Source organism: Stegostoma tigrinum, chromosome 19 (genome assembly GCF_030684315.1).
Source record: "Stegostoma tigrinum isolate sSteTig4 chromosome 19, sSteTig4.hap1, whole genome shotgun sequence".
NCBI classification, from domain to species: domain Eukaryota; kingdom Metazoa; phylum Chordata; class Chondrichthyes; order Orectolobiformes; family Stegostomatidae; genus Stegostoma; species Stegostoma tigrinum.
This window is the reverse complement of record NC_081372.1, coordinates 3,674,872-3,697,267: the sequence shown is the minus strand read 5'-3', so window position 1 is coordinate 3,697,267 and position 22,396 is coordinate 3,674,872. Positions and strand designations below refer to the sequence as shown.

At 45.4% G+C, this 22,396-nt stretch overlaps 1 protein-coding gene across 4 annotated transcripts in view; it reads right to left on the bottom strand.

Moving 5' to 3' along the window:
• The window catches only part of LOC125461558 (potassium voltage-gated channel subfamily KQT member 2), a 283,167-nt gene that overhangs the window by 25,861 nt on the left and 234,910 nt on the right, over nt 1-22,396 (bottom strand). For 3 of the 4 annotated variants that reach the window (XM_059652713.1, XM_059652708.1, XM_059652709.1), the window contains 2 exons: nt 22,216-22,339; nt 7,904-14,939 (listed from right to left, as the gene is read on the bottom strand). In XM_059652713.1, the coding sequence (XP_059508696.1) occupies nt 14,181-14,939; nt 22,216-22,339 (883 nt within the window). In that variant the 3' untranslated portion in view covers nt 7,904-14,180. Of the gene's footprint in view, nt 1-7,903; nt 14,940-22,215; nt 22,340-22,396 lie in introns of those variants that run through there. The other variant, XM_059652710.1, reaches the window with a different exon arrangement.

Sequence of the window (22,396 nt, the reverse complement as noted above, 5' to 3'; positions counted from 1 at the left end):
GGATGCAGTATACCACATTGGCAGATGTGCAGGTGAACCTCTGCTTAATGTGGAATGTCATCTTGGGGCCTGGGATAGGGGTGAGGGAGGAGGTGTGGGGACAGGTGTAGCATTTCCTGCGGTTGCAGGGGAAGGTGCCGGGTGTGGTGGGGTTGGAGGGCAGTGTGGAGTGAACAAGGAAGTCACAGAGAGAGTGGTCTCTCCGGAAAGCTGACAGGGGAGGGGATGGAAAAATGTCTTGGGTGGTGGGGTCGGATTGTAAATGGCGGAAGTGTCGGAGGATAATGCGTAGAATCCGGAGGTTGGTAGGGTGGTGTGTGAGAACGAGGGGGATCCTCTTTGGGCGGTTGTGGCGGGGGCGGGGTGTGAAGGATGTGTTGCGGGAAATACGGGAGACGCGGTCAAGGGCGTTCTCGATCACTGTGGGGGGATAGTTGCGGTCCTTAAAGAACTTGGACATCTGGGATGTGCGGGAGTGGAATGTCTTATCGTGGGAGCAGATGCGGCGGAGGCGGAGGAATTGGGAATAGGGGATGGAATTTTTGCAGGAGGGTGGGTGGGAGGAGGTGTATTCTAGGTAGCTGTGGGAGTCGGTGGGCTTGAAATGGACATCAGTTACAAGCTGGTTGCCTGAGATGGAGGCTGAGAGGTCCAGGAAGGTGAGGGATGTGCTGGAGATGGCCCAGGTGAACTGAAGGTTGGGGTGGAAGGTGTTGGCGAAGTGGATGAACTGTTCGAGCTCCTCTGGGGAGAAAGAGGCGGCGCCAATACAGTCATCAATGTACCGGAGGAAGAGGTGGGGTTTGGGGCCTGTGTAGGTGCGGAAGAGGGACTGTTCCACGTAACCTACAAAGAGGCAGGCATAGCTGGGGCCCATGCGGGTGCCCATGGCCACCCCCTTAGTCTGTAGGAAGTGGGAGGAGTCAAAAGAGAAGTTGTTGAGTGTGAGGACGAGTTCAGCTAGGTGGATGAGTGCGTCGGTGGAGGGGGACTGGTCGGGCCTGCGGGATAGGAAGAAGCGGAGGGCCTTGAGGCCATCTCCATGCGGAATGCAGGTGTACAGGGACTGGACGTCCATGGTGAATATGAGGTGTTGGGGGCCAGGGAATTGGAAGTCCTGGAGGAGGTGGAGGGCGTGGGTGGTGTCACGGACGTAGGTGGGGAGTTCCTGGACCAAAGGGGAGAAAATGGAGTCCAGATAGGTGGAGACGAGTTCGGTGGGGCAGGAGCAGGCTGAGACGATGGGTCGACCAGGGCAGGCAGGTTTGTGGATTTTGGGAAGGAGATAGAAACGGGCCGTGCGGGGTTGGGGAATGGAGTATGAGGTCATGTCCTTTTGTAGGAAGAATAGACACATATTTTCTAAACAAGGTACGTCTTTGCAAAGATGAAACACAAAGGGACGTGGGGGTCCTGGTTCTCTTAAGGATTCCCTTAAAGTTAACTTGCAGGTTCAGTTGGCAGTAACGAAGGCAAGTGAAATGTTGACATTTATTTCAAGAAGGCGAGAATACAGGAGCAGAGATGTACTGTCGAAGCTGTGCAATGCTCTGATCGGATCATATTTGGAATATTGTGAGCAGTATTGGGCCTCGTATCTCAGGAAAGATGGGTGGCATTGGAAGGGAATGAAGGTTTCTCATTTGACAAGCAGTTGAGGACCCTGGGGTTATACTCGATGGAATTTAGAAAAATGAGGAGTTCTGAGGTTCTGAGGAAGGTTCTGAGGAAAGGGTCACCGGACCCAAAATTTTAACTGTGTTCTCCTACACAGATGCTGCCAGACCTGCTGAGCTTTTCCAGCAACTTTGTTTTTGTTCCTGATTTACAGCATCTACAGTACTTTTGGTTTTTATTGGTGTTTTAAAGGATTGCTGCACATTTTGATAAGTAGGTCACCTGACCCTCATGGCAAGCATTGTTTAAACAGCTGCTGGAACAAGCAGTAATTGAAGTAGTTACAGATGAACTGGAGACGACGGGCTCCATATTCAGGTGGCAATCTGACTGGTAACCACATGTTTTCTTGGTCTATGGACTAGTAACTAGTTATTGATGTTAAAAGCTAGTTACTTGCCAAAAGCCATGTGATTGGCTGTCAGATAAATGAATAGCTTAGGACTCGGAACTAGATACAGAGAAGGAAATTGATCTCTTCCTGCTCAGGGTGATCTCTCTGTTCTCTGCAGTCAAGCCTGAAGAAAACCAGTTTATCATTCCTTCAGCAGTGGCTGTAAGCTGTGACTTTTCATTAATAAGTTAGAGACATTTTACAAATGAAGTGACCCCTGGGCCTGTTGAAAATCAATGGAAGCGTATACATATATATAGCAGGTGGATGGTATAAGGGGATTTTTGTTTCGGTGTTGAATGTCATGGTTTATGATTGTTTACATGTGACTAGTGTCTCATTACTTGTAATAAACAGTAATTCCTTTACAGAAACCTGGTCCAAGCTGGGTCTGAAAATCACGTAAATTGGGGGATTTTGTCTACTTACTTTAAAATCTAACATTTGTGGTGACTCTGGGAATAGCAGGGCTGGATTTGCAGCATGTCACCCAAGTAAGTTGTGACCCCAGTGAATGTAATTATATATAACAGTGCTGTATGTTAGTGGCAAATGTTCAATATTGTTGAATAAAATTGTAATGCTTGAATTGACTAAGCATCTAATGACTCTATCCTGTTCCAATCACATGACATAGATTTCTTAGCCAGCTTTAATATCACTTTCTCTTTGTATGAGAGGGGCTTTCTTTAATATTTGTTCATGGGACTTGGGCATCCCTGGCTGGCCAGTATTTATTGCCTATCTGTAATTACTTTCTGAGAAGGCAGTCAGGAGTTGCCATCTAGAATCACTGCAGTCCATGTGCTGTGGGTTGGCCCACAATGCCCTTAAGGGAGGGAATTCCAGATATTTTGACCCAGCAACAATGAGGGAACTGCGATATATTTCCAAGTCAGCATGGTGAGTGGCTTGGAGGGGAACTTGCAGGGGATGATGCTCCTATATATCTGCTGCCCCTTGTCTTCCCAGAAGGAAGTGATAGTGGGACTGTAAAGTGCTGTTTGAGGAGCTTTGGTCAATTTCTGTAGTACATGTTATAATAATATTACTGCAGGGATCAGTAGAAAGGTGTGACAGACACAGTGAGAAAAATATGAAGCCAGCGAGAGACAGAGAAGCAACACCAGACAAAATTGTGAACAAAAAAAACAAGTAGTCCTCTGTGCAACATTAAAGTGGAAAATAAGTACTGGTGGTCCCACTGATCAGGCAGAGTTGGCCTGGGCTTTATAATCAGTGCATACCGTTTATTTAATAATATATAATTCATGGAATCTTAACAAACTTACAGTCAAACTCGCATACAGTCAATCATCATCCAAACAAATTAAATTTAATTGCAGGTTCCTGTCTAATTAACTTGATCCAACACTTTCTGGCAATTAGTTTAAATTCCATCAGTAGCTTCCCCTCACCTCATGAATTACAACCAGTGCTTCATGACTTTGTAACAAAGAGGGTAAATTTTGTATTCAACACCCTCGATGTGAGCAAGTTTCTGATCCTTCTGGATTTAATGTACAATCATATCAAGGTGATCTTCTGTTATATCTGCCACTGTCTCGAAACAAGCTTAGCCATGTAAGAGAATGCAAATTATACAAATTGTAAAAGTTCAGATAAATATCTTGTTTAAATGATTACCTTTCAGAGTAAAAAGATCTGGGTTAGGAAATAAGATAAAGAAGTATCATTTTCAGTCGATCTCTGCATATAATTGAACAATTTCTTAATTAAATTTTATAAATACAATCAATTATTTGAAAGTAACACTGGAATGTGTGCGTGTATGTGTGTGTGTATGTGTGTGTGTGTGTGTGCACATGCGCACCAGAATATCATACTCATTGTTAAAACTGTAATTACACTGATTCATGTTCAGCTCTGTGAATTCATGCAATATCCTCTCAGCAACTCTCACTCTCGAAAGCTCTCAGAGATTTGATCTCATATAAATTTGACCTGAACAGAGTGAATGGGCAGGCGCAGGGTGGTGGTGATGGGGTGGCAAATCATCAGAACCCAACAGAATTGAATCAAGAATTACCAGGGCAGCCAGAGAGTGAGATGCAGGGCTGGAATCGAAGTGAGGAGTTCAGGTGGTTTCTGTACAAAATAACACAATCCCAGAAGTGACTTTAAAGCCTGGAATCTAACCTATGGCTTTGGGTGGTTTATATATAGAATAAAGAAATACCTGCTATTGCATTAAAACTGAATTCTGCATTTAGAAGCCAGAAGTTTCAGCCCTCAGTTAAATTCTGGTTAGAGTCCAGCTTTGATCCGTTGCCCTGGTCTATGGTCATGATATATGGAGGATATTGGTTTCACAATTTTTGATTACATTTCTGTGCATCATTGGGTGGATTCTGAAGTATGTGTATTGCTTTATAATATCAGTAAGAAGGAGTGGGACCATTTTAACAGGAAACATTCACCAACCAATGTCCTGGAGTCTCATCGTGGTAACTAACTCTATGCATTTATCAATCTTTTTAAAAGTAGGTTAAAACAGTGAAAATTCACTCACCCACTTTTTAAACAGCATGCAGTCCATAAACCATCAGCAGGTAGGATGCTGACCATTAACCTTGACAATGCTGGATTCACTCAGAAATTAGAGTTCATTTTATCTTCAAAACATTTTCTGATTCCTACTCAATAAACTGATGCTGCAGTACGGACAGGACAGAATTTGACAAGTTCTATAATAGTGAACATGGTCAGTTGAGTAAGTGTGTGAATATGTGTAGGTGAGTGACCACGGTGAATGAGAGTCTGGGATCAGTGCATATGCTAGTGTGTGCAAAATAAGCGTGTGTGTGAGTGCGTGTATACCTGTGTTTGTACGTTAAGGTAATTAATATGCTTTGAGTGTGTGTGTTAGTGCGGGCATTAGCGGGAGTGTGTTTGTGCATGACATGGGTTAGCGAGATCAAGTGTGTGTTTGTAGCTTGAGTCTATTCTGTCAAATCCACTGTTCAAAACAGGATGCCATATACATTAATGCACCAGGAACAGTCATGCCCTCCTCACTATGGCTTTTAGGTAATTCTAGGCAGAAGTCTGAATGGAGTTGAGGTCATAGTCAGATCAGCTAGGATCTTATTGATTTGTGGAGCAGGCTCAAATGGCCAAGTGGCCTTCTTGCACTAATTCTGATACTGATGCATCCTAACAGAGAGGGTTCATGTTTATCATTCTGATGGTAAATTGATGATATTTGTAATGTGCACTATTGCAGGATTTCCAGTGGTTTAAGAGGCTTGCACGGAAGCATTACAGAGGATAGGCACAAAGTGTATCTGTTCAGCGAAAAGCTGTCTGCCCCTTGGCTGGGCGCTCCCTCTGCACATCCCTCACTTCTTCACTTTTACCCTTTCCTCAAAATGTTCCGTCCCTCCTGCACCTTTGCTGACCCACCCACTCTGTTCTTGTCCAATCTGCTGCTTGTTAACAAACTGACCAACCAAGGGGATATGAAAGTATTTGTGAATATAACAGACGAAGTAGAACAGTGGCTCTCGAAGTTGAGGTTGGACCAGCCCTGATTCCCATTTCCTTTCACCTTGGAGATGAGCATAATCAACAACTGAGCAGTCACAAGTCCTATGGGACACAGAATTCCAGAGGTTCACCATCCTCTGAGTGAGGAACCTCCTCCTTATCTCAGTCAAAAATGGTCAACGTGAGGCTCTAGCCTCAATTCTAGACTCTCAGAGGAACAACCATTTCGTATCTATTCAATCACATCATTTACATGTTTCAAATCACTTATGTCTCTAAGTTCTAAAAATTACACACCCATTGTAGTCAGTCTCTTCCGAAAGAATAAACCCTTCATGTCAGGAAAAAATATAGTGAGTTTTTGATGCATTCTTTCCAAGACAAAGAAACCTGATTAAAGAGATAGAAGTTTACAGAGTCCCAGGTACAGTCTCATGAAAGGCATGTACAATTACAGCCGTACAACAGTGTTTACTTTCACCCTCATATCAAATGGGATGAGAAATGGAGTTGGGATGAATGGCTGTTTTCAGGACTGGAAAGCAGTCTGTACTTTGGTTTTCCAGAGTTAGTACAAGGTCCACTGTTTATCCTTATCCATATTAATGACCTCAACTTGGACATACAAGGCAGAATGTCAACATTTACTGTGACGTTGTACTCAGAGCAATTGTCAACTGTGACAAGGTTGGGGTAGATAACGATACATTATTTTCACTGGTTGGAAATTCTAGAAATGGGGCATTGTCTAAAGTATAGGGCTAGACAGATCAGGAGAGATGTAAAGAAGTACTTCTACACACAAAGGCTGGGAGAGTTTCGGAACTCTCTTCCACAAATGGCAGTTTAAGCTAGATCAGTTGTTAGTTTAAAATCTGAGATAAGTAAATTTTCGCTAAGCAAAGTTTTATTAAGGTATATGGGCCAAAGGCAGGTATATGGAGTTAGGACACAGATCAACCATTGAATGGTGGATCAGGCTCGAGAGGCCAAGTGGCTGACTCCCCTTTCTACGTTCATAGACTTCAAGAGAACAAATTGTGATAGAATGGGTAGGCATATGGCACATAAAATTTAGCATAAAGAAGTGTGGAGTAAAATATTTTGATAGGAAAAACAAGGAGGGGCTGAAAAGTAGAGGGTAAATTCAAATGGGGCTCAGGAGCAGAGGGATCTGGGTATATATGTGCATTAATTATTGAAGACAGATTATAAAGGCCTTTGGGGATCCTTGGCTTTATATATGGAAGACACAGAGTACAAAAGTGAGGAAGTTATGTTAAGGTTGCGTGAAACTCTGGTTCAGGATCAACTGGAGTATTGTGTCCAGCTCTGAGCACACTTCACAAATGAGTTAGAAGATAAACTGCAGAAAGGATTTATGAGAATGATTCCAGTGATTTGGGGGCGGGGGTGTTGCTTCAGTGTTGTAGATAGATTGGAGCCTGCTCTACTTGGAGTAGAGAAGGTTGATTGTAGATTTGATTGAGATGTACAAAGTCATAAGTAGTCTGGACAGAATGGAGACGGAGAAGCTGTTCCCATTAGTGAAATAGTTAAGACCCAGAGGAAACAAATTTTAGATGACTGGCAAATGATTTTCACATGATGTTGGAGTTAGCTTATTGGCATGGATAGAAAATTAGTTGACAGGTAGGAAACAGCGAGTGGAGATAAAGGAAATCTGCTATTCTTCACCTGGGCTGATCTACATGTGACTTCAGCAATGTGGTCAACTCTTAACTACAGTATGGATTTCCCTACTCTTATATTGCAATCTTCTTGAAATAAGGGCCATTACCCTTCCTGCTTACCTGCTGCCCCTGTGTGCTAGCTTTCTGTGATAAAGGGTTCTTTTCCAGTTTGGCAACCCATGACTAGTGGGTTCCACAGGGATTAGTGCCGGGACCACAACTGTTTACGACATTTATTAATGACTTGGAGGAACAAAGTGAATGTCCTTTAGCCAAATTTGCAGATGATGCAAAAATAGGTGGAAAGACAGGCTCTGAGAGAGACAGAAAGTTTAGAGAGATATTGATAGTTTAAGTAAAGGACCAAAGTGTTGGAAAAAGGAGTATAATATGGGAAAATATGAAGTTGCTCATTTTGGAAACAGGAACAGAATATTATATAAGTGAAGAGAAATTGTAGAAAGCTGAAACATAAAGGGGCATGTGGGGAACTTTTGCATAAAACACACAAAGCTCGCACACAGGGGCAGCAGGTAATCAGGAAGGGTAATGGCCCTTATTTCAAGGAGATTTCAATATAAGAGTAGGGAAATCCGTACTGTAGTTAAGAGTTGACCACATTGCTGAAGTCACATGTAGATCAGCCCAGGTAAAGAATGGCAGACTTCGTTTCCTAGAGAATGTTAGTGAACCAGATGGATGTTTCCTATCGAACCTCAATCATATTGTTATCAAATTCAAATTCTATCATCTGCTGTGGCGCCTTTCGAACCTGGGTCCCCTGAACATTACCTGTATCTCTGGGTTAGCAGTCCAGTGGTAATACCACTAGGTCATCACCTCCACTTAAATGCTAAGGATGAGGAGGAATTTCTTCTGAGGATTGAGTCTTTGGGACTCCTTACCAGAGAGAGCTGTGGGGGAAGGGTCCTTGTGTACATTTAAGGCTGTGCTGGATAGATTCTTGACCAGTCAGGGAACCAAGGGTTATGGGGAAAGGACAGAAAAGTGGGCGTGAGGAATGTCGGATCAGCCACGATCCTATTAAATGGTGTGGCAGGCTCCAGGGACTGAATGGCCTCCTCCTGTTCCTGTTTCTTATCATCTTATGGCAATATGAAGAAAACCTTTCCTTATAAAATGAATGGTTAAGATCAGGAATGGGCTGCCTTAAGGTGTGGTGCAGGTAGGTTCAGTCATTCGTTTCAAAAGGAATTGGGTAAAGGTGTGCAGGTAAGGCAGTTTCGCCTCGCTAAATGGCCCAGAGTATCCAGGGAATGTGTGGGTTAGGTGGATTAGTCATGGGAAATGCAGGGTTTCAGGGATAGGTAGGATTGTGTGAACTTGTTGGGCTGAATGGCCTGTTTCCGCACTGTATGGATTCTATGATTCTAATGAATGTATCTGAAGAAAAAAAATTGAAAGGCTGTGGGGAAGAGAGGAGGCACTGGTCTAGCTGAATCTCTCTTGCAAAGAGCTAGCATAGACACAATGGACCAAATGGCATACACCTGTGTTGGGCTTAGTCCATATCACTATTCTACTCCCACACCTCTCCCAAAAGACCAACATTCCAGTTGCCATCCCAGCTTTTCCTTTGTTTCTCTATTCATGGGGCAGATGGTGGTGAGCTGCCTTCTGGAACTGCTGCAGTCCATGTGCTGAAGATTGACTAACAATGGTGTTAGGGATGGAGTTGCAGGATTTTGGCTCAGCAACAGTGAAAGAATGATAATATATTTCCAAGTCAAGATGATGAGGGGCACTTTGAAGGTGGTCATGTTGCCATGTATCTGTTGCCTTTTGCCCTCTAGACAGAAGTGGTCATGGGTATGGAAAGTGTGGTCTGGGGGTCTTTGGTGAATTTCTGCAGTGCATCTTGTTGATAGTACACACTGTTGCTACTGAGCACCATTGGTGGAGGGACTACTCACTGAAGGCAAGAAAGGTACTGTTGATCAAATGGCCTACTTTGTCCTGGATGGTGTCAAGCTATTTGAGTGTTGTTGGAGCTACACCCATCCAGGCAAAAGGGGAGTATCCCATCACACTCCTGTCTTGTGCCTCGTAGATTGTGGACAGGCTTTGGGGAGTTAGGAGGTGAGTTACTAGGAGAAATCCCAGCCACAGACTTTCCCTTACAGCCTTAGGATTTATATGTGAGTATCCAATGTTGTTTCTCTGTTCAAGAAGGGAAATAAGGATAATCCAGGGAACTACAGACCAGTGAGTCACAGATCAGGGGTTGAGAAGCTATTGGAGAGAATTCTTAGGGATAGGATTTATGCACATTTGGAAAAGTGGGGACGGTCAGCATGGCTTTCTGTGGGGCAGGTCATGTCTTACTAACTTGACTGAGTTTTTTGAGGAAGTGACTAAGATGATTGAGGGTGAGGGTGTTGTCTACATGGATTTCAGTCAGGCTTTTGACAAGGTCCCTCATGATAGGCTCATCCAGAAGATTAGGTTGCATGGGATCCACAGTGACTTGGCTGCTTGGATTCAGAGTTTGTTTGCTCAAAGAAGGCAGAGAGTAGTGGTGTAAGGGTGTTTTTCTGGCTGGTGGTCCAGGACTAGTGGTGTTCCGCAGGAATCTCTACTGGGACCTCTGCTGCTTGTGTTTTATATAAATGGCTTGGATGAAAATGTAGTCAGGTGGGTTAGTAAGTTTACAGATGACACACAGATTGCTGGAGTCGAGGGTGTGAGCTATAAGGAGAGGCAAGAAAAACTCAGGTTGTTTTCTCTGGAGCAGCAGAGGCTGAGGGGAGACTTGAAAGAAGTCTGTAAAATTGAGATGCATAGATAGAGTTGGCTGTCAGAATTTTTTCCCCAGAGCTGAAATGTCTATTATCAGGGAGCATGCATTTAAGGTGAGAGGGGACAAGTTCAAAGGAGATGTGAGGGGCAAGTTTTTTACACAGAGAGTGGTGGCAGGTACAATAGGGCCACCTAAGGGACTTTTAGATAAACACATGAATATGTAAGGAATGGAGGAATATGGGCCACGGCAGGCAGAGGGATTGGCTCAATTTGGCATCACACTCAGCACAACATCATGGGCTTAAGGACCTGCTCCTGTGCCATACAATTCTCTGGTTCCACTCCTGGTCAATGGTAACCCCCAGAATGTTGACTTATGCGCTGAACCTGAAAGCTAAGTTGCCCAATTTTGTACAGAAAGATATACAAATCCCTCAACAATCAACATTTAATCGCTCTCACCTTTCAATTGTATCTCATTTTCCCATTGTCCCATCAAAGAGAATAGCTGTGTATTTCTCTGCAACATATTGAACCTGCAATCCGTTTTGTCACAGACTCTAACCTGTCACCATCGTATTCCTTATGTTTCATTCACTGTAACATTCCTACCCACTTTCCCAAAATCGTCTTGTCCATTCTTCTGCAACAAAAAGCACCGTTCACTTTGTTTATAAACTCAGCTAAGTGGTGGGAAGATGAACAAGGCAAGAGATGAAATATGCATCAATGGTTGCCTTCAACATTGTAACATGAAAGTATCTTAAAACACAGCCTTATGCCTATGGGCTGTGACACAAAGGTTGAGTTTTGCCAGGCCAGACTGACATTGTTAGCATCAAAGGTGTATCTGTCCATGGCAGTCAGCCCAGGAATGCTGCTCAAACCAAACAGGATAGACACGTCTCACTGTCAAATATCAGCAAAAAAACTTGGCCAAGTAGTATTCTGCTTTTTCCCGTTCTTGTGAAAACTTCCAGTCGGCCTGGAGTCTCCTGGAATTGAAGGGCATTTGCCGAGAAAATGGAGTCAAGGGGAGCTGAAGAATTTCTTTTCCCTCAGAGTCACAGAATCACACAGCACGGGAACAGACCCTTCAGTCCACCATGTCCATGCCACCCACGTTCCCAAATCAAACTAATCCCGCTTGCCTGCTCCTGGCACAAATCCCTCCAAACCTTTCCTATTCACATACTTACACAAATACCTTTTAAAGATTGTAACTATATCCACATCTACCTAAACCTCTAGAGGTTCACTCCACACATGAACTATTTGCCGCATAAAAAGGTTATGCCTCATGTCTTTCTTTTAAATCTTTCTCCTGCCACCTTAAAAATGTGCCCCTAGTCTTGAAATCCCTACATGAGGGAAAATACACCTGCCAATCACCTTATCTACACCCCTCATGATTTTATAAACCTGGATAAGGCCAGCCCTCAAACTCCTACACTCTGGTGGAAAAAAGTCCCAGCCTCTCCCTCAAACCTTCCATACCCCGCAACATCCTGGTAAATCTCTTCTGAACGCTCTCCAGCTTAATAATATCCTTCCTTTAACAGGGCGACCAGACCTGGGCACAGTGCTCCAGAAGAGGCTTCACTGATTCCTGTACAATCTCAACCTGATGTCCCAACTCCTAAACTCAAAAATCTGAGCCAGAGGGTGGTAGAGGGTTTGGTATTCACTGCTGGAACTCAGCTCACACCTCCAACTTATTTAAAGGGTGTCTGCAAATGCAGCTGCCATCCTGTAGCCTGAAGGGGCATAGTGCTGGGAAGCGGGACTGGGCAGGGTGGCCTGTGCCAGCCGAGAAACAAGCACGACAGGAAGATTGGCCTCCTCCTGAACTGCAAATCCCTCCACATTCTCAAAATATCAGAACAGGAGGAATGGGGAGAGGGCAGGGAAGCAGCAGGATGTATATTGCTCCTCGGGGGAGATGGGGGGAAGCAGCAGGAACTGGATGGGCCACATGGCCTTCCTTTTTGCTGTAACAATGGCACAATCCTATGAAAAGTCACGGCGACATGAACTTAGCATTCTTGTTGTAGATTTTCATTCATCAATTCTAAAAAGAGGAGAGAGTGTCGATGTGCAGTCACTTGAGGCTAATGCCTGTATATTCAAGTCCAGTTGACTTTGAGAAGGCGCTGTGGGAGAGTGACCATACATTGAAACCTGGAGGAATAAACCCAACAAGAAATAGTGTGCCTGATGACCAGCTTCCCTTCCAACATGAAACTTGCATTTGTATAGTGCCTGTCAGAACTATAGAGTTTGCAAATTGCTTTACAGCCACTGAGTCCTTTTTTAAGTGTAGCGATTCCTGTGAGAAACACGGTGCACAGTAAGCTCCCACAGGCAGTAACATGATGATGATTGAATAATGCGTTTATCAGCGGAGCTACCGGGAGGATTGATATTGGCCTTCAACTTGAACTCCCCCTTCAGCTTCTGAAAACAATGCTGTGGGGTCTTTTACATCCACCTGTGCGGACAGACAAGCCTTCCATTTCATATTTTAGCTAAAGTGCAGCAATCCTCCCTGTCGTAGAGAACAGAAATGCCAGGCTGTAACTGTTTTTGTTCAGATCCTGCAATAGGATTCGAACCCAAAACCTTTACACACAGAGGCAGCCGAAGCCTAAATGGTTTCCCTTAAGGTGCGGACAAGGCCCAGATTTAAGTACCCACAACCAAGATACTCAGCTGTGCATCACGCCCCCTGCAGTGCCACTTTCAGGGTAATACAGGGACGGACGCAACCAACAAGTCCTCTCCTATTTTAACTTACATATGAAGATAATTTTGAGACACGTGGCCAGCCTGTGGAGGGATCAAACCCATCAACTCAGCCATATTCTACCCAAACAGTGGGAACAAGGCACTGGGCAAGACACTGAGGGAGCACTGATTCAAAGACAAAATATACCTATAATGTGAGGGCCAAATCTGTTTGCAAAAGGGGGATTAAGAGTTAGAAGATATGAACAGGATGGCTCAAAAAGAACTCAGTGCTCCTTGCACTGAGGGCCCACTTAGTTTATAGTTGGGGAGGGGGAGCCGTGAACTAGAGACCGGGCATGGGTATGGTAGATTCAATAGGCTAAAATGGTCTTGTCTTGTTTCAGATACTCATATTGTTGAGTATCAGTTAAAATCTAAAATTCTGACCAAAGCTCTTCAGGATCAAACTCAGAAAGCATGTTCTGGGAAGGGTTTATTCCTTGAAGGATATTCACACAATCCCACTGTCAGGAAAAGCTTCTCACAAAAGGGCTGGCTGCCTTCCTGCCTCCATTTTCACCTACCAACATGCTCCCCTAACTCCAGAAAGATCCTCTCACCCAACCCAAACAGCTAAATCTTTTTAGAGTAACACAAAACAATGTTTGAGCACGTTTTTGGTTAGAAAATATCTAAGAATGCAATAATAGTAAACAAAACATGCTTTTACCCTGTTCCAAACACAGCCTTCCTCAATAATGTCCTACAGTCATATGACATCAAGGGTTGAGGCCCATCTCCCTTCTCTTATTTATAAATAACCTGTCACCGTCATTTTACCCATCCTGCTTCTGTTACGGCCCATTTAAATACTTGCATTATTCAGTGCTTATTCACCACCCCACCTTCCCAAAGATTCTCTCCTTTTCCAGGAGTCACTCTTTCTCTCTCCCTCTTTTGTTTTTTGGTCAGCTACAACTGACACTGGGAAGGTGTTCAACATACATTCATTGGTCACAAGCTTGATGACACGGTGAACAAATGGGAGCCAGGCTCAGTTTCTTTCTGGGCCTCAGGCCAATGCTTCATCAGTTTCAGAACAACATCTGCCTGACGCGGTGTGAGCAGCCGATTGGGAGCGATTTCAAGGAATGGCAGTGGTAGCCACCTCGGGAGTCCATTGAGAGCCTAAGTGGGCTCAGCATCTTCCAGTTGGTAGGTCTGATGGCCTCGCTCACAATTTCCAACTGCACACTAAACACCCCCCCTCCACTGACCACCACATCCCCGAATGTATCCTCAACCCTGCTGTTGTGTTTGTCAGAAAGATTAAGTATTGTTATCATCGGTGACTGCGAATGTAACCCCTTTCTCAGTGTCATTTTTGCTTGTCAAATGAATGAAGGCCTCATCTATTTGGATGAGGACCATGTGAAGTCACAGTGCACCCCCTCACTTGTTGCTGACCTGGGGGGAGGACCAGATGGGGTGCATGCTTCTGAGTCTGTGTCAGACTCTCCCTCCGCAATGTACAGTCTGACCTTTGACCAGGGCGTAACCCCACTGTAGGGAGCATTGTTGACGTTGTCCAGGTTCTCCTTTGATTGCGAGATGCTGAAGCCGCTGTAGGAGCGTTCCAGCTCCTCGTGATCCACGGACGGAATGGAGATGGAGGTGTCGCTGTCTCTTTCCTTCAACAAAGTCTCTTGACGCTTGCAGCAATAGTCATCGTGCCGACTGTATTCCATCCCTCCCCTGCCATGTCCCGAGATCTTCTCGTGCGACACAGAGGGTGGGGGTGGGATTCTGACAAAGGTCGTGCCATCGCCGACAGGGGAGGTCATGAAGGTCAGAGTGTCATGGCTCCGCCGGCCCATGCCATTGGCTGCGTGTTGGTGGGATGAGGTTGATGGTGGGCAGCCATTTGGAGCCAGCGTCGGCATGCCAAGTCCGGGGTACGTCTTATGTGCGGTCAGGCTACACGACCGCAACATCTTGTTGGTGTTTGTGTTTCTCTCACAGAGCTCCTGGTTGTCTACGGGACTGTGGTACGGGGGAGCTGGGTCCGGCTCTTTGGAAATGAAATAGGCCTCAGTCTCAGATTGTGGGATCCCCATCCGCTGCATGTAGATGTTCACCAGGAAATCCAACTTTTTCTCCATCGAGTGGACCTGCAGCATACAGAGAACCTGGCATCATCATTTTGGAGCCAGTAATGAGCTTCCCATTAACCAGATGCCCAAAAGCCAACTGCCTACCAAAGCATTGACCAGAATCTATTACCCAACCACCCATTACCAACTCTCCCTTAAACAGGTTGCCAGCCACCCATTTTAAAAAGTGCCCATTGATCAGCTACCCACTAACAGGAATATATTAACTAGCAATTGATTAACCAGCTCCCATCCAAACATAAATTGAAAAAGCTCTATAATACACCATTGAAGTTCCTTTTGATGATTCCTTGACATTTACAAATCAGTCAGGGGACATATAACTAAGGGCAAACGCAGGGAGTGACCAGCTGACCTTGTTCATTATTGGAAAGCTGTTCCTTCATCAAACTCCAATTTCTCACCCATTAAACTTCGGCTTTCTCTGCTTTGGTGTCTTCGCTATGGAAAGCATTCCTGCATTTGAATTCACTGCTCCTTTCAAACTCCTAAAATATGTTTTTCTGTAATCTTTTCCTTCTCATTCCTTTGATCTTTATTCTTTGGAAAGACTTCTAATGCTAATCCTACTCTGAGTCCTCTTTTCTACAAATCTAGAAAGTCACTAATCTCTCGCAATCTTTTCTCTGCCTCCTATTTACAGACTAATGTTTATGTTAAACAGGTGAAATCTTCTGTAGATCACAGGTTCAATGGCTTCATTCTCTCATACAACCAGTGTGAACATTTTTAATTTGAGGAAATTGGCTCCCACTGCACTATAACAATAAGGACCACATGCCCTGGGATCTAACAATATCACAATTACTACCTGGACCAGATTTCCACGACATCTTTGAAAAACGATCCAGGGAACTCTGGATGAGGCTCAAATTCTGAAGTTATCTTATTCACTTGTCCATGACCAGATTTATAATCAGATTCATGTTTGTCAAGTAGCGAGTAATATTCATGCTACACTAATGCCTGGCATTGACCTTCTCCAACAAGAGAGACTAAACACTGCCCCTCAACATCCAATGGCATCACTGTCACTGTATTTCCCACTGTCAGCGTCCTGGGGTTTACTACGGATCAGAAGCTGAACTGTACTCACCATATAAATAATAAGGCTCCAACAGCACGTAAGAAGCTTGCAATCCTGCAGCGAGTAACTCCCCTCCCGACTCCACAAAGCTTGTCCCATCATCTACAAGGCACAAGCCAGGAGTGTGATGGAATACTCCCCACTTGCCTGGATGGGGACAGCCCCAACAGCACTCAAGAAGCTCAACACCATCCAGGACAAAGCAGCCCCCACTTGATTGGCACCATCCCACTCCCTCCACCACCGACACTCAGCAGCAGCAGTGTGTACTACCCACAAGATGCACTGCAGAAATTCACCAAACTTAAACTGCACCTTCCAAATCCATGATCACTACCATCAAGATGTAAAAGAATAACAAATTTACCCAAACAGCCTCAAGCCACTTACCATCCTGATTCGGATATATATCACTGTTCCTTCACTGTCGCTTAGTCAAATTTCTGGAATTCCCTCCCTAAGGGCATGGTGGGTCAACCCACAGCACACGACTGCAGCGGTGCAAGAAGGCAGCTCACCCCACCTTCTCCAGGGGCAACAAGCGATGGGCAATAAATGCTGGGCCCAGCCAGCGATACCCAAGTTCCATGGGTGAATGACGAATGTGCCTCAATTGGTAAAATATATCTTTCTACAATGAAATAAAACAATGAACACACTGTGATCCCACAATCATGGAGCATTTTAACTTAAACAGAATGACCTTAGGGCAGAACCTCTCTTTCTTGTAGTCTCCTATCTTTTGGCAACTTCACACAGGAAACCTTCAGCTAATAATCCTCCATCTACCAAATTATTTCTCCATGAGCTCCCTTTGAGTTAAAACTGTTGACAGCTCCATGCAGAGCAGAATCCACTAATCAATTGTTTCCAATTCTCCCATTAAGCTCCAACAAATAGGACTGTCACAGCAAGAGTTGGTCACTGGAAAAACCTTCACTCAGCATAATTTTGTCCTTCATTACTGGGGTGGCACTGAGTGAAGAACTCTTTCAGACCTTGACTGACTAAAGTTAATGACAAAGTAAATTGGGCAAAGTGGAAGGGTCTAGGCCCGAAACGTCAGTTTTCCTGCTCCTCTGATGCTGCTCGGCTTGCTGGAAAGCACACTATTGATTTACTATTGTCTATTTTCCATCTGTGGGTAAAAATTACATTCCTGTTGTTTATAGATTGCTGATTTCAATGCACTCTGAAACTAATCCATTCCTCAAGCCTGTGAAATTAACCAAAGGTGAGCCATGCAAATCAACCTTAACAATTGCAAATCCAAAACCCACCAATAGACACAGTGTGAAACCTCAAAATAGGGCAGAGGTCAAAATGGTTTCCTGGTTAATTTGTGCATCCCTGAAGATTGTCATGCTCCCTGAGCCTGATTGTAAAAGCTTTGATCCACAAAAAAACACGTAAAAAATTATTTTACAAAGCAATTTTACCTTAAGACTAGAAGAAGTGTGCCCGTTAGCCCCTTAATCCTGCACCACCATTCAACAGGTTCATGGCTGATCCAACATTCCTCACATCCACTTTCCTGCCCTTTCCCCATAACCCTTCACTCCCTGACTGATCAAGAACATAGCTCTCTCACCACCAAGTATGTATAACGATTCTGTTCCTGCAGCTCTCTATGGCTAGGAGTTGCATTGACTGAAAGAGGAATTTCCTCCTTACCTCAGTCTTAAGTTGGTATCCCTATATTCTGAAACTATACCCTTTATCCTAGACTCTCCCACGAGGGGAAACATCCATTCAGTATTTTCTCTGTCAAGCCCCTTAAGAATCTGATATGGTTCAATGAGATCACCTCCCATTCTTCTAAATTCCAGGGATCAGAGTCTAAACCTGTTTAATGTTTGCTCAAAAGACAATCCCTTTGTACCAGGGATCATCCCAGTGAACCTTCTCTGAACTGTTTCCAATGGAATGATATCTCTCCTTAAATAAAGGGACCAAAACGGCTCACAGTACTCCAGATCTGGTTTCATCAGCACACTGTACAATCGCTGTAAGACCTCCCTACTCTAATACCCCAGCTCCCCCCCTTGAAATAAGGGCCAATGTTCCTCATTATCTGTTGCATCTGTGTGCTAGATTTTTGTGTTTTGAGCACAAGCTTATCCCTCCCCAACCCAGTTCTTTTGTGTTGGAAGCTTTTCGGAGTTACTCTCAGTTTAAATAATATTCTGTCATTTTGGTCTCCCTGGCAAAATAAACAACTTCACATTTTCCCATATTATACACCACTTTCCACCTTTATGCCCACTTACTTAACCGATCAATATCTATCTAGAAACTGTTTATATCCCTCTCAAAACCTGCCTTTCTGTGTATTTTTGTATTATCTGCAATTTTGGTTCCAGTACATTCACTTCCTTCCTCCTAGTCATTAACATATATGGTAAACAATTGCGGTCCCAGCACTGATCCCTGTAAAACCCACAAGTCACAGCCAACCTGACAAAGAACCCCTTAGCCCCCCTCACTGTTTCCTGACAAAGAGCCAATTCTCTATCCATGCTAATATACTCCACCAACACCATGGGCTCTTATTTTATCACAACCTTTTGTAAGGTACCTCATTCAACACTTTCTGGAAGTCTCAATACAGCACATCTATTGGCTCCCCTCTATCTATTCTAGTTGAGACATCCTCAAAAATCTCTTATGAAGTAATCAGACACCATTTCCATTTCACAAAGCAATACTGACTTTGCTTGATTAGATTACATTTTTCCAAAGCTGCTCCTATAACTTCCTATATAATTGGTTCCAATACTTTTCCAACAGTAAGTGTTAGGCTAATTGGCCTGTAATTACCTGGTTTTTGATTAGGGATGTGACATTATCAGTTTTCCCCTCAGAATGTAACAATTTTTGGAAAATTATAACCAACGCATTCAATAATTCTGTAGCTACTTCTTTTAGGATCCTAGATGGAGGCCATCAGGGCTGGGGATGTATCTGCCTTTAGCCCCATTAGTTTGTCTAATACTACTTCTCTAATGGTAGTCGTAACGACGGTGATTTCCCCTGGAAAACAATTTGTGTCTTTGTTGAATTAATAGACTGTACTGGATCCTACTCCACGTCCAATTCAAGTGGGTGGGAGCAGATAAATGGAATTCCAGTTGTACATGGTTGTGGATAGGATCATTGCGGGTTTGCTACTGGGATCCTTCCAACAGGGATTGAGCTTGATCTTGAAACAGGTGGAGGTGCATGGCCGTTCCACCAGGGTCACCTAGACTCTACCCCCAGGCAACTAGAACCTAGTAGTCCCACCATCTCTAACACGGGCACAATGAAGGTATATGGCAATCGCCTCTTTATACCTGGTACCTAGCCTGAGAGTGGCAGCCCTTGTGCTATATTTCCCCATGCTTCTGTTTAACTTCAAACTCAAGCCAGTGCTGAGGACTCACTCTCGCCTTCAGAGCAGGAATTCCTTAATTCAGTTAAAATTCAACCGGAAATTTGTACTAGCTCCTGGGTGCATCACTCTCCAAATCCCTACATGTCAGTCTTGATGATAAAATGTGAGGCTGGATGAACACAGCAGGCCCAGCAGCATCTCAGGAGCACAAAAGCTGACGTTTCGGGCCTAGACCCTTCATCAGAGAGGGGGATGGGGTGAGGGTTCTGGAATAAATAGGGAGAGAGGGGGAGGCGGACCGAAGATGGAGAGTAAAGAAGATAGGTGGAGAGAGTATAGGTGGGGAGGTAGGGAGGGGATAGGTCAGTCCAGGGAAGACGGACAGGTCAAGGAGGTGGGATGAGGTTAGTGGGTAGATGGGGGTGCGGCTTGGGGTGGGAGGAAGGGATGGGTGAGAGGAAGAACAGGTTATGGAGGCAGAGACAGGTTGGACTGGTTTTGGGATGCAGTGGGTGGAGGGGAATAGCTGGGCTGGTTGTGTGGTGCAGTGGGGGGAGGCGACGAACTGGGCTGGTGTAGGGATGCGGTGGGGGAAGGGAAGATTTTGAAACTGGTGAAGTCCACATTGATACCATTAGGCTGCAGGGTTCCCAGGCGGAATATGAGTTGCTGTTCCTGCAACCTTCGGGTGGCATCATTATGGCACTGCAGGAGGCCCATGATGGACATGTCATCTAGAGAATGGGGGGGGGGAGTGGAAATGGTTTGCGACTGGGAGGTGCAGTTGTTTGTTGCGAACTGAGCGGAGGTGTTCTGCAAAGCGGTCCCCAAGCCTCCGCTTGGTTTCCCCAATGTAGAGGAAGCCGCATCGGGTACAGTGGATGCAGTATACCACATTGGCAGATGTGCAGGTGAACCTCTGCTTAATGTGGAATGTCATCTTGGGGCCTGGGATGGGGGTGAGGGAGGAGGTGTGGGGGCAAGTGTAGCATTTCCTGCGGTTGCAGGGGAAGGTGCCGGGTGTGGTGGGGTTGGGGGGCAGTGTGGAGCGAACAAGGGAGTCACGGAGAGAGTGGTCTCTCCGGAAAGCTGACAGGGGACGGGATGGAAAAATGTCTTGGGTGGTGGGGTCGGATTGTAAATGGCGGAAGTGTCGGAGGATAATGCGTTGTATCCGGAGGTTGGTAGGGGCGCATTATCCTCCGACACTTCCGCCATTTACAATCCGACCCCACCACCCAAGACATTTTTCCATCCCCTCCCCTGTCAGCTTTCCAGAGAGACCACTCTCTCCGTGACTCCCTTGTTCGCTCCACACTGCCCTCCAACCCCACCACACCCGGCACCTTCCCCTGCAACCGCAGGAAATGCTACACTTGTCCCCACACCTCCTCCCTCACCCCCATCCCAGGCCCCAAGATGACATTCCACATTAAGCAGAGGTTCACCTGCACATCTGTCAATGTGGTATACTGCATCCACTGTACCCGGTGCGGCTTCCTCTACATTGGGGAAACCAAGCGGAGGCTTGGGGACCGCTTTGCAGAACACCTCCGCTCAGTTCGCAACGAACAACTGCACCTCCCAGTTGCAAACCATTTCCACTCCCCGTCCCATTCTCTAGATGACATGTCCATCATGGGCCTCCTGCAGTGCCACAATGATGCCACCCGAAGGTTGCAGGAACAGCAACTCATATTCCGCCTGGGAACCCTGCAGCCCAATGGTATCAATGTGGACTTCACCAGTTTCAAAATCTCCCCTTCCCCTACTGCATCCCTAAACCAGCCCAGTTCGTCCCCTCCCCCCACTGCACCACACAACCAGCCCAGCTCTTCCCCCCCACCCACTGCATCCCAAAACCAGCCCAGCCTGTCTCTGCCTCCCTAACCGGTTCTTCCTCTCACGCATCCCTTCCTCCCACCCCAAGCCACACCCCCAGCTACCTACTAACCTCATCCCACCTCCTTGACCTGTCCGTCTTCCCTGGACTGACCTATCCCCTCCCTACCTCCCCACCTACACTCTCTCCACCTATCTTCTTTACTCTCCATCTTCGGTCCGCCTCCCTCTCTCTCCCTATTTATTCCAGTTCCCTCACCCCATCCCCCTCTCTGATGAAGGGTCTAGGCCCGAAACGTCAGCTTTTGTGCTCCTGAGATGCTGCTTGGCCTGCTGTGTTCATCCAGCCTCACATTTTATTATCTTGGAATTCTCCAGCATCTGCAGTTCCCATTATCTCTGTCAGTCTTGATGTCCTGGATCCAAGCAGATCATCATTCTTTGGTCCTTCCAGAATATTTAGGAATTTCTACACACTGTAACCAAATAGTAGAACCCTTACAGTGTGCAAGCAGGCAATTCAGTCCATACCGACACCCTGAAGAACATCTCTCCCGCCCTATCCCTGTAGTCCTGCATTTCCCATGGCTAATCCACTAGCCTGTATGTCCATACACACTTTGGGCAATTGAGCATGGCCAATCCACCTAACCTATACATCCTTGAGATATGGGAGGAAACTGGAGCACCTTGAGCAAACCCATGCAGACACGGGGAGAATGTACAAATTCTACACAGACAGCTACATGAGGCTGGAATCGAACCCAGGTCTCCAGTGCTGTGAGGCAGCAGTGCTAAACACTGGGCCACCGTGCTGCCTAGGCCCCTTAGAAAATACCCATTACCATTTTGTAAATTTTATACAATCCTGCTTTATCGCATGCTTGGTTTGTGGAGCAACATTTCAGCTCCCAAGTCATTAATGTGTTATTGCAAAGCTCCCCATGATCCCTAAGATCAATCATTACCTGTCTTTCCATTTTCCCAAGACGTCCCATCATACTCAGGTCTTCGGGAACCTCAGGCTCTGCTGGGATCTTGGTGCGGTCCTTCTCCTGGAGCTGGGGGCCTCGGCCAACAATCTGGTCGACTCTACCATGGAAGGTAAACAGATACCTGAGGTAATAGGGTAGACAGTAACTCTGCCTT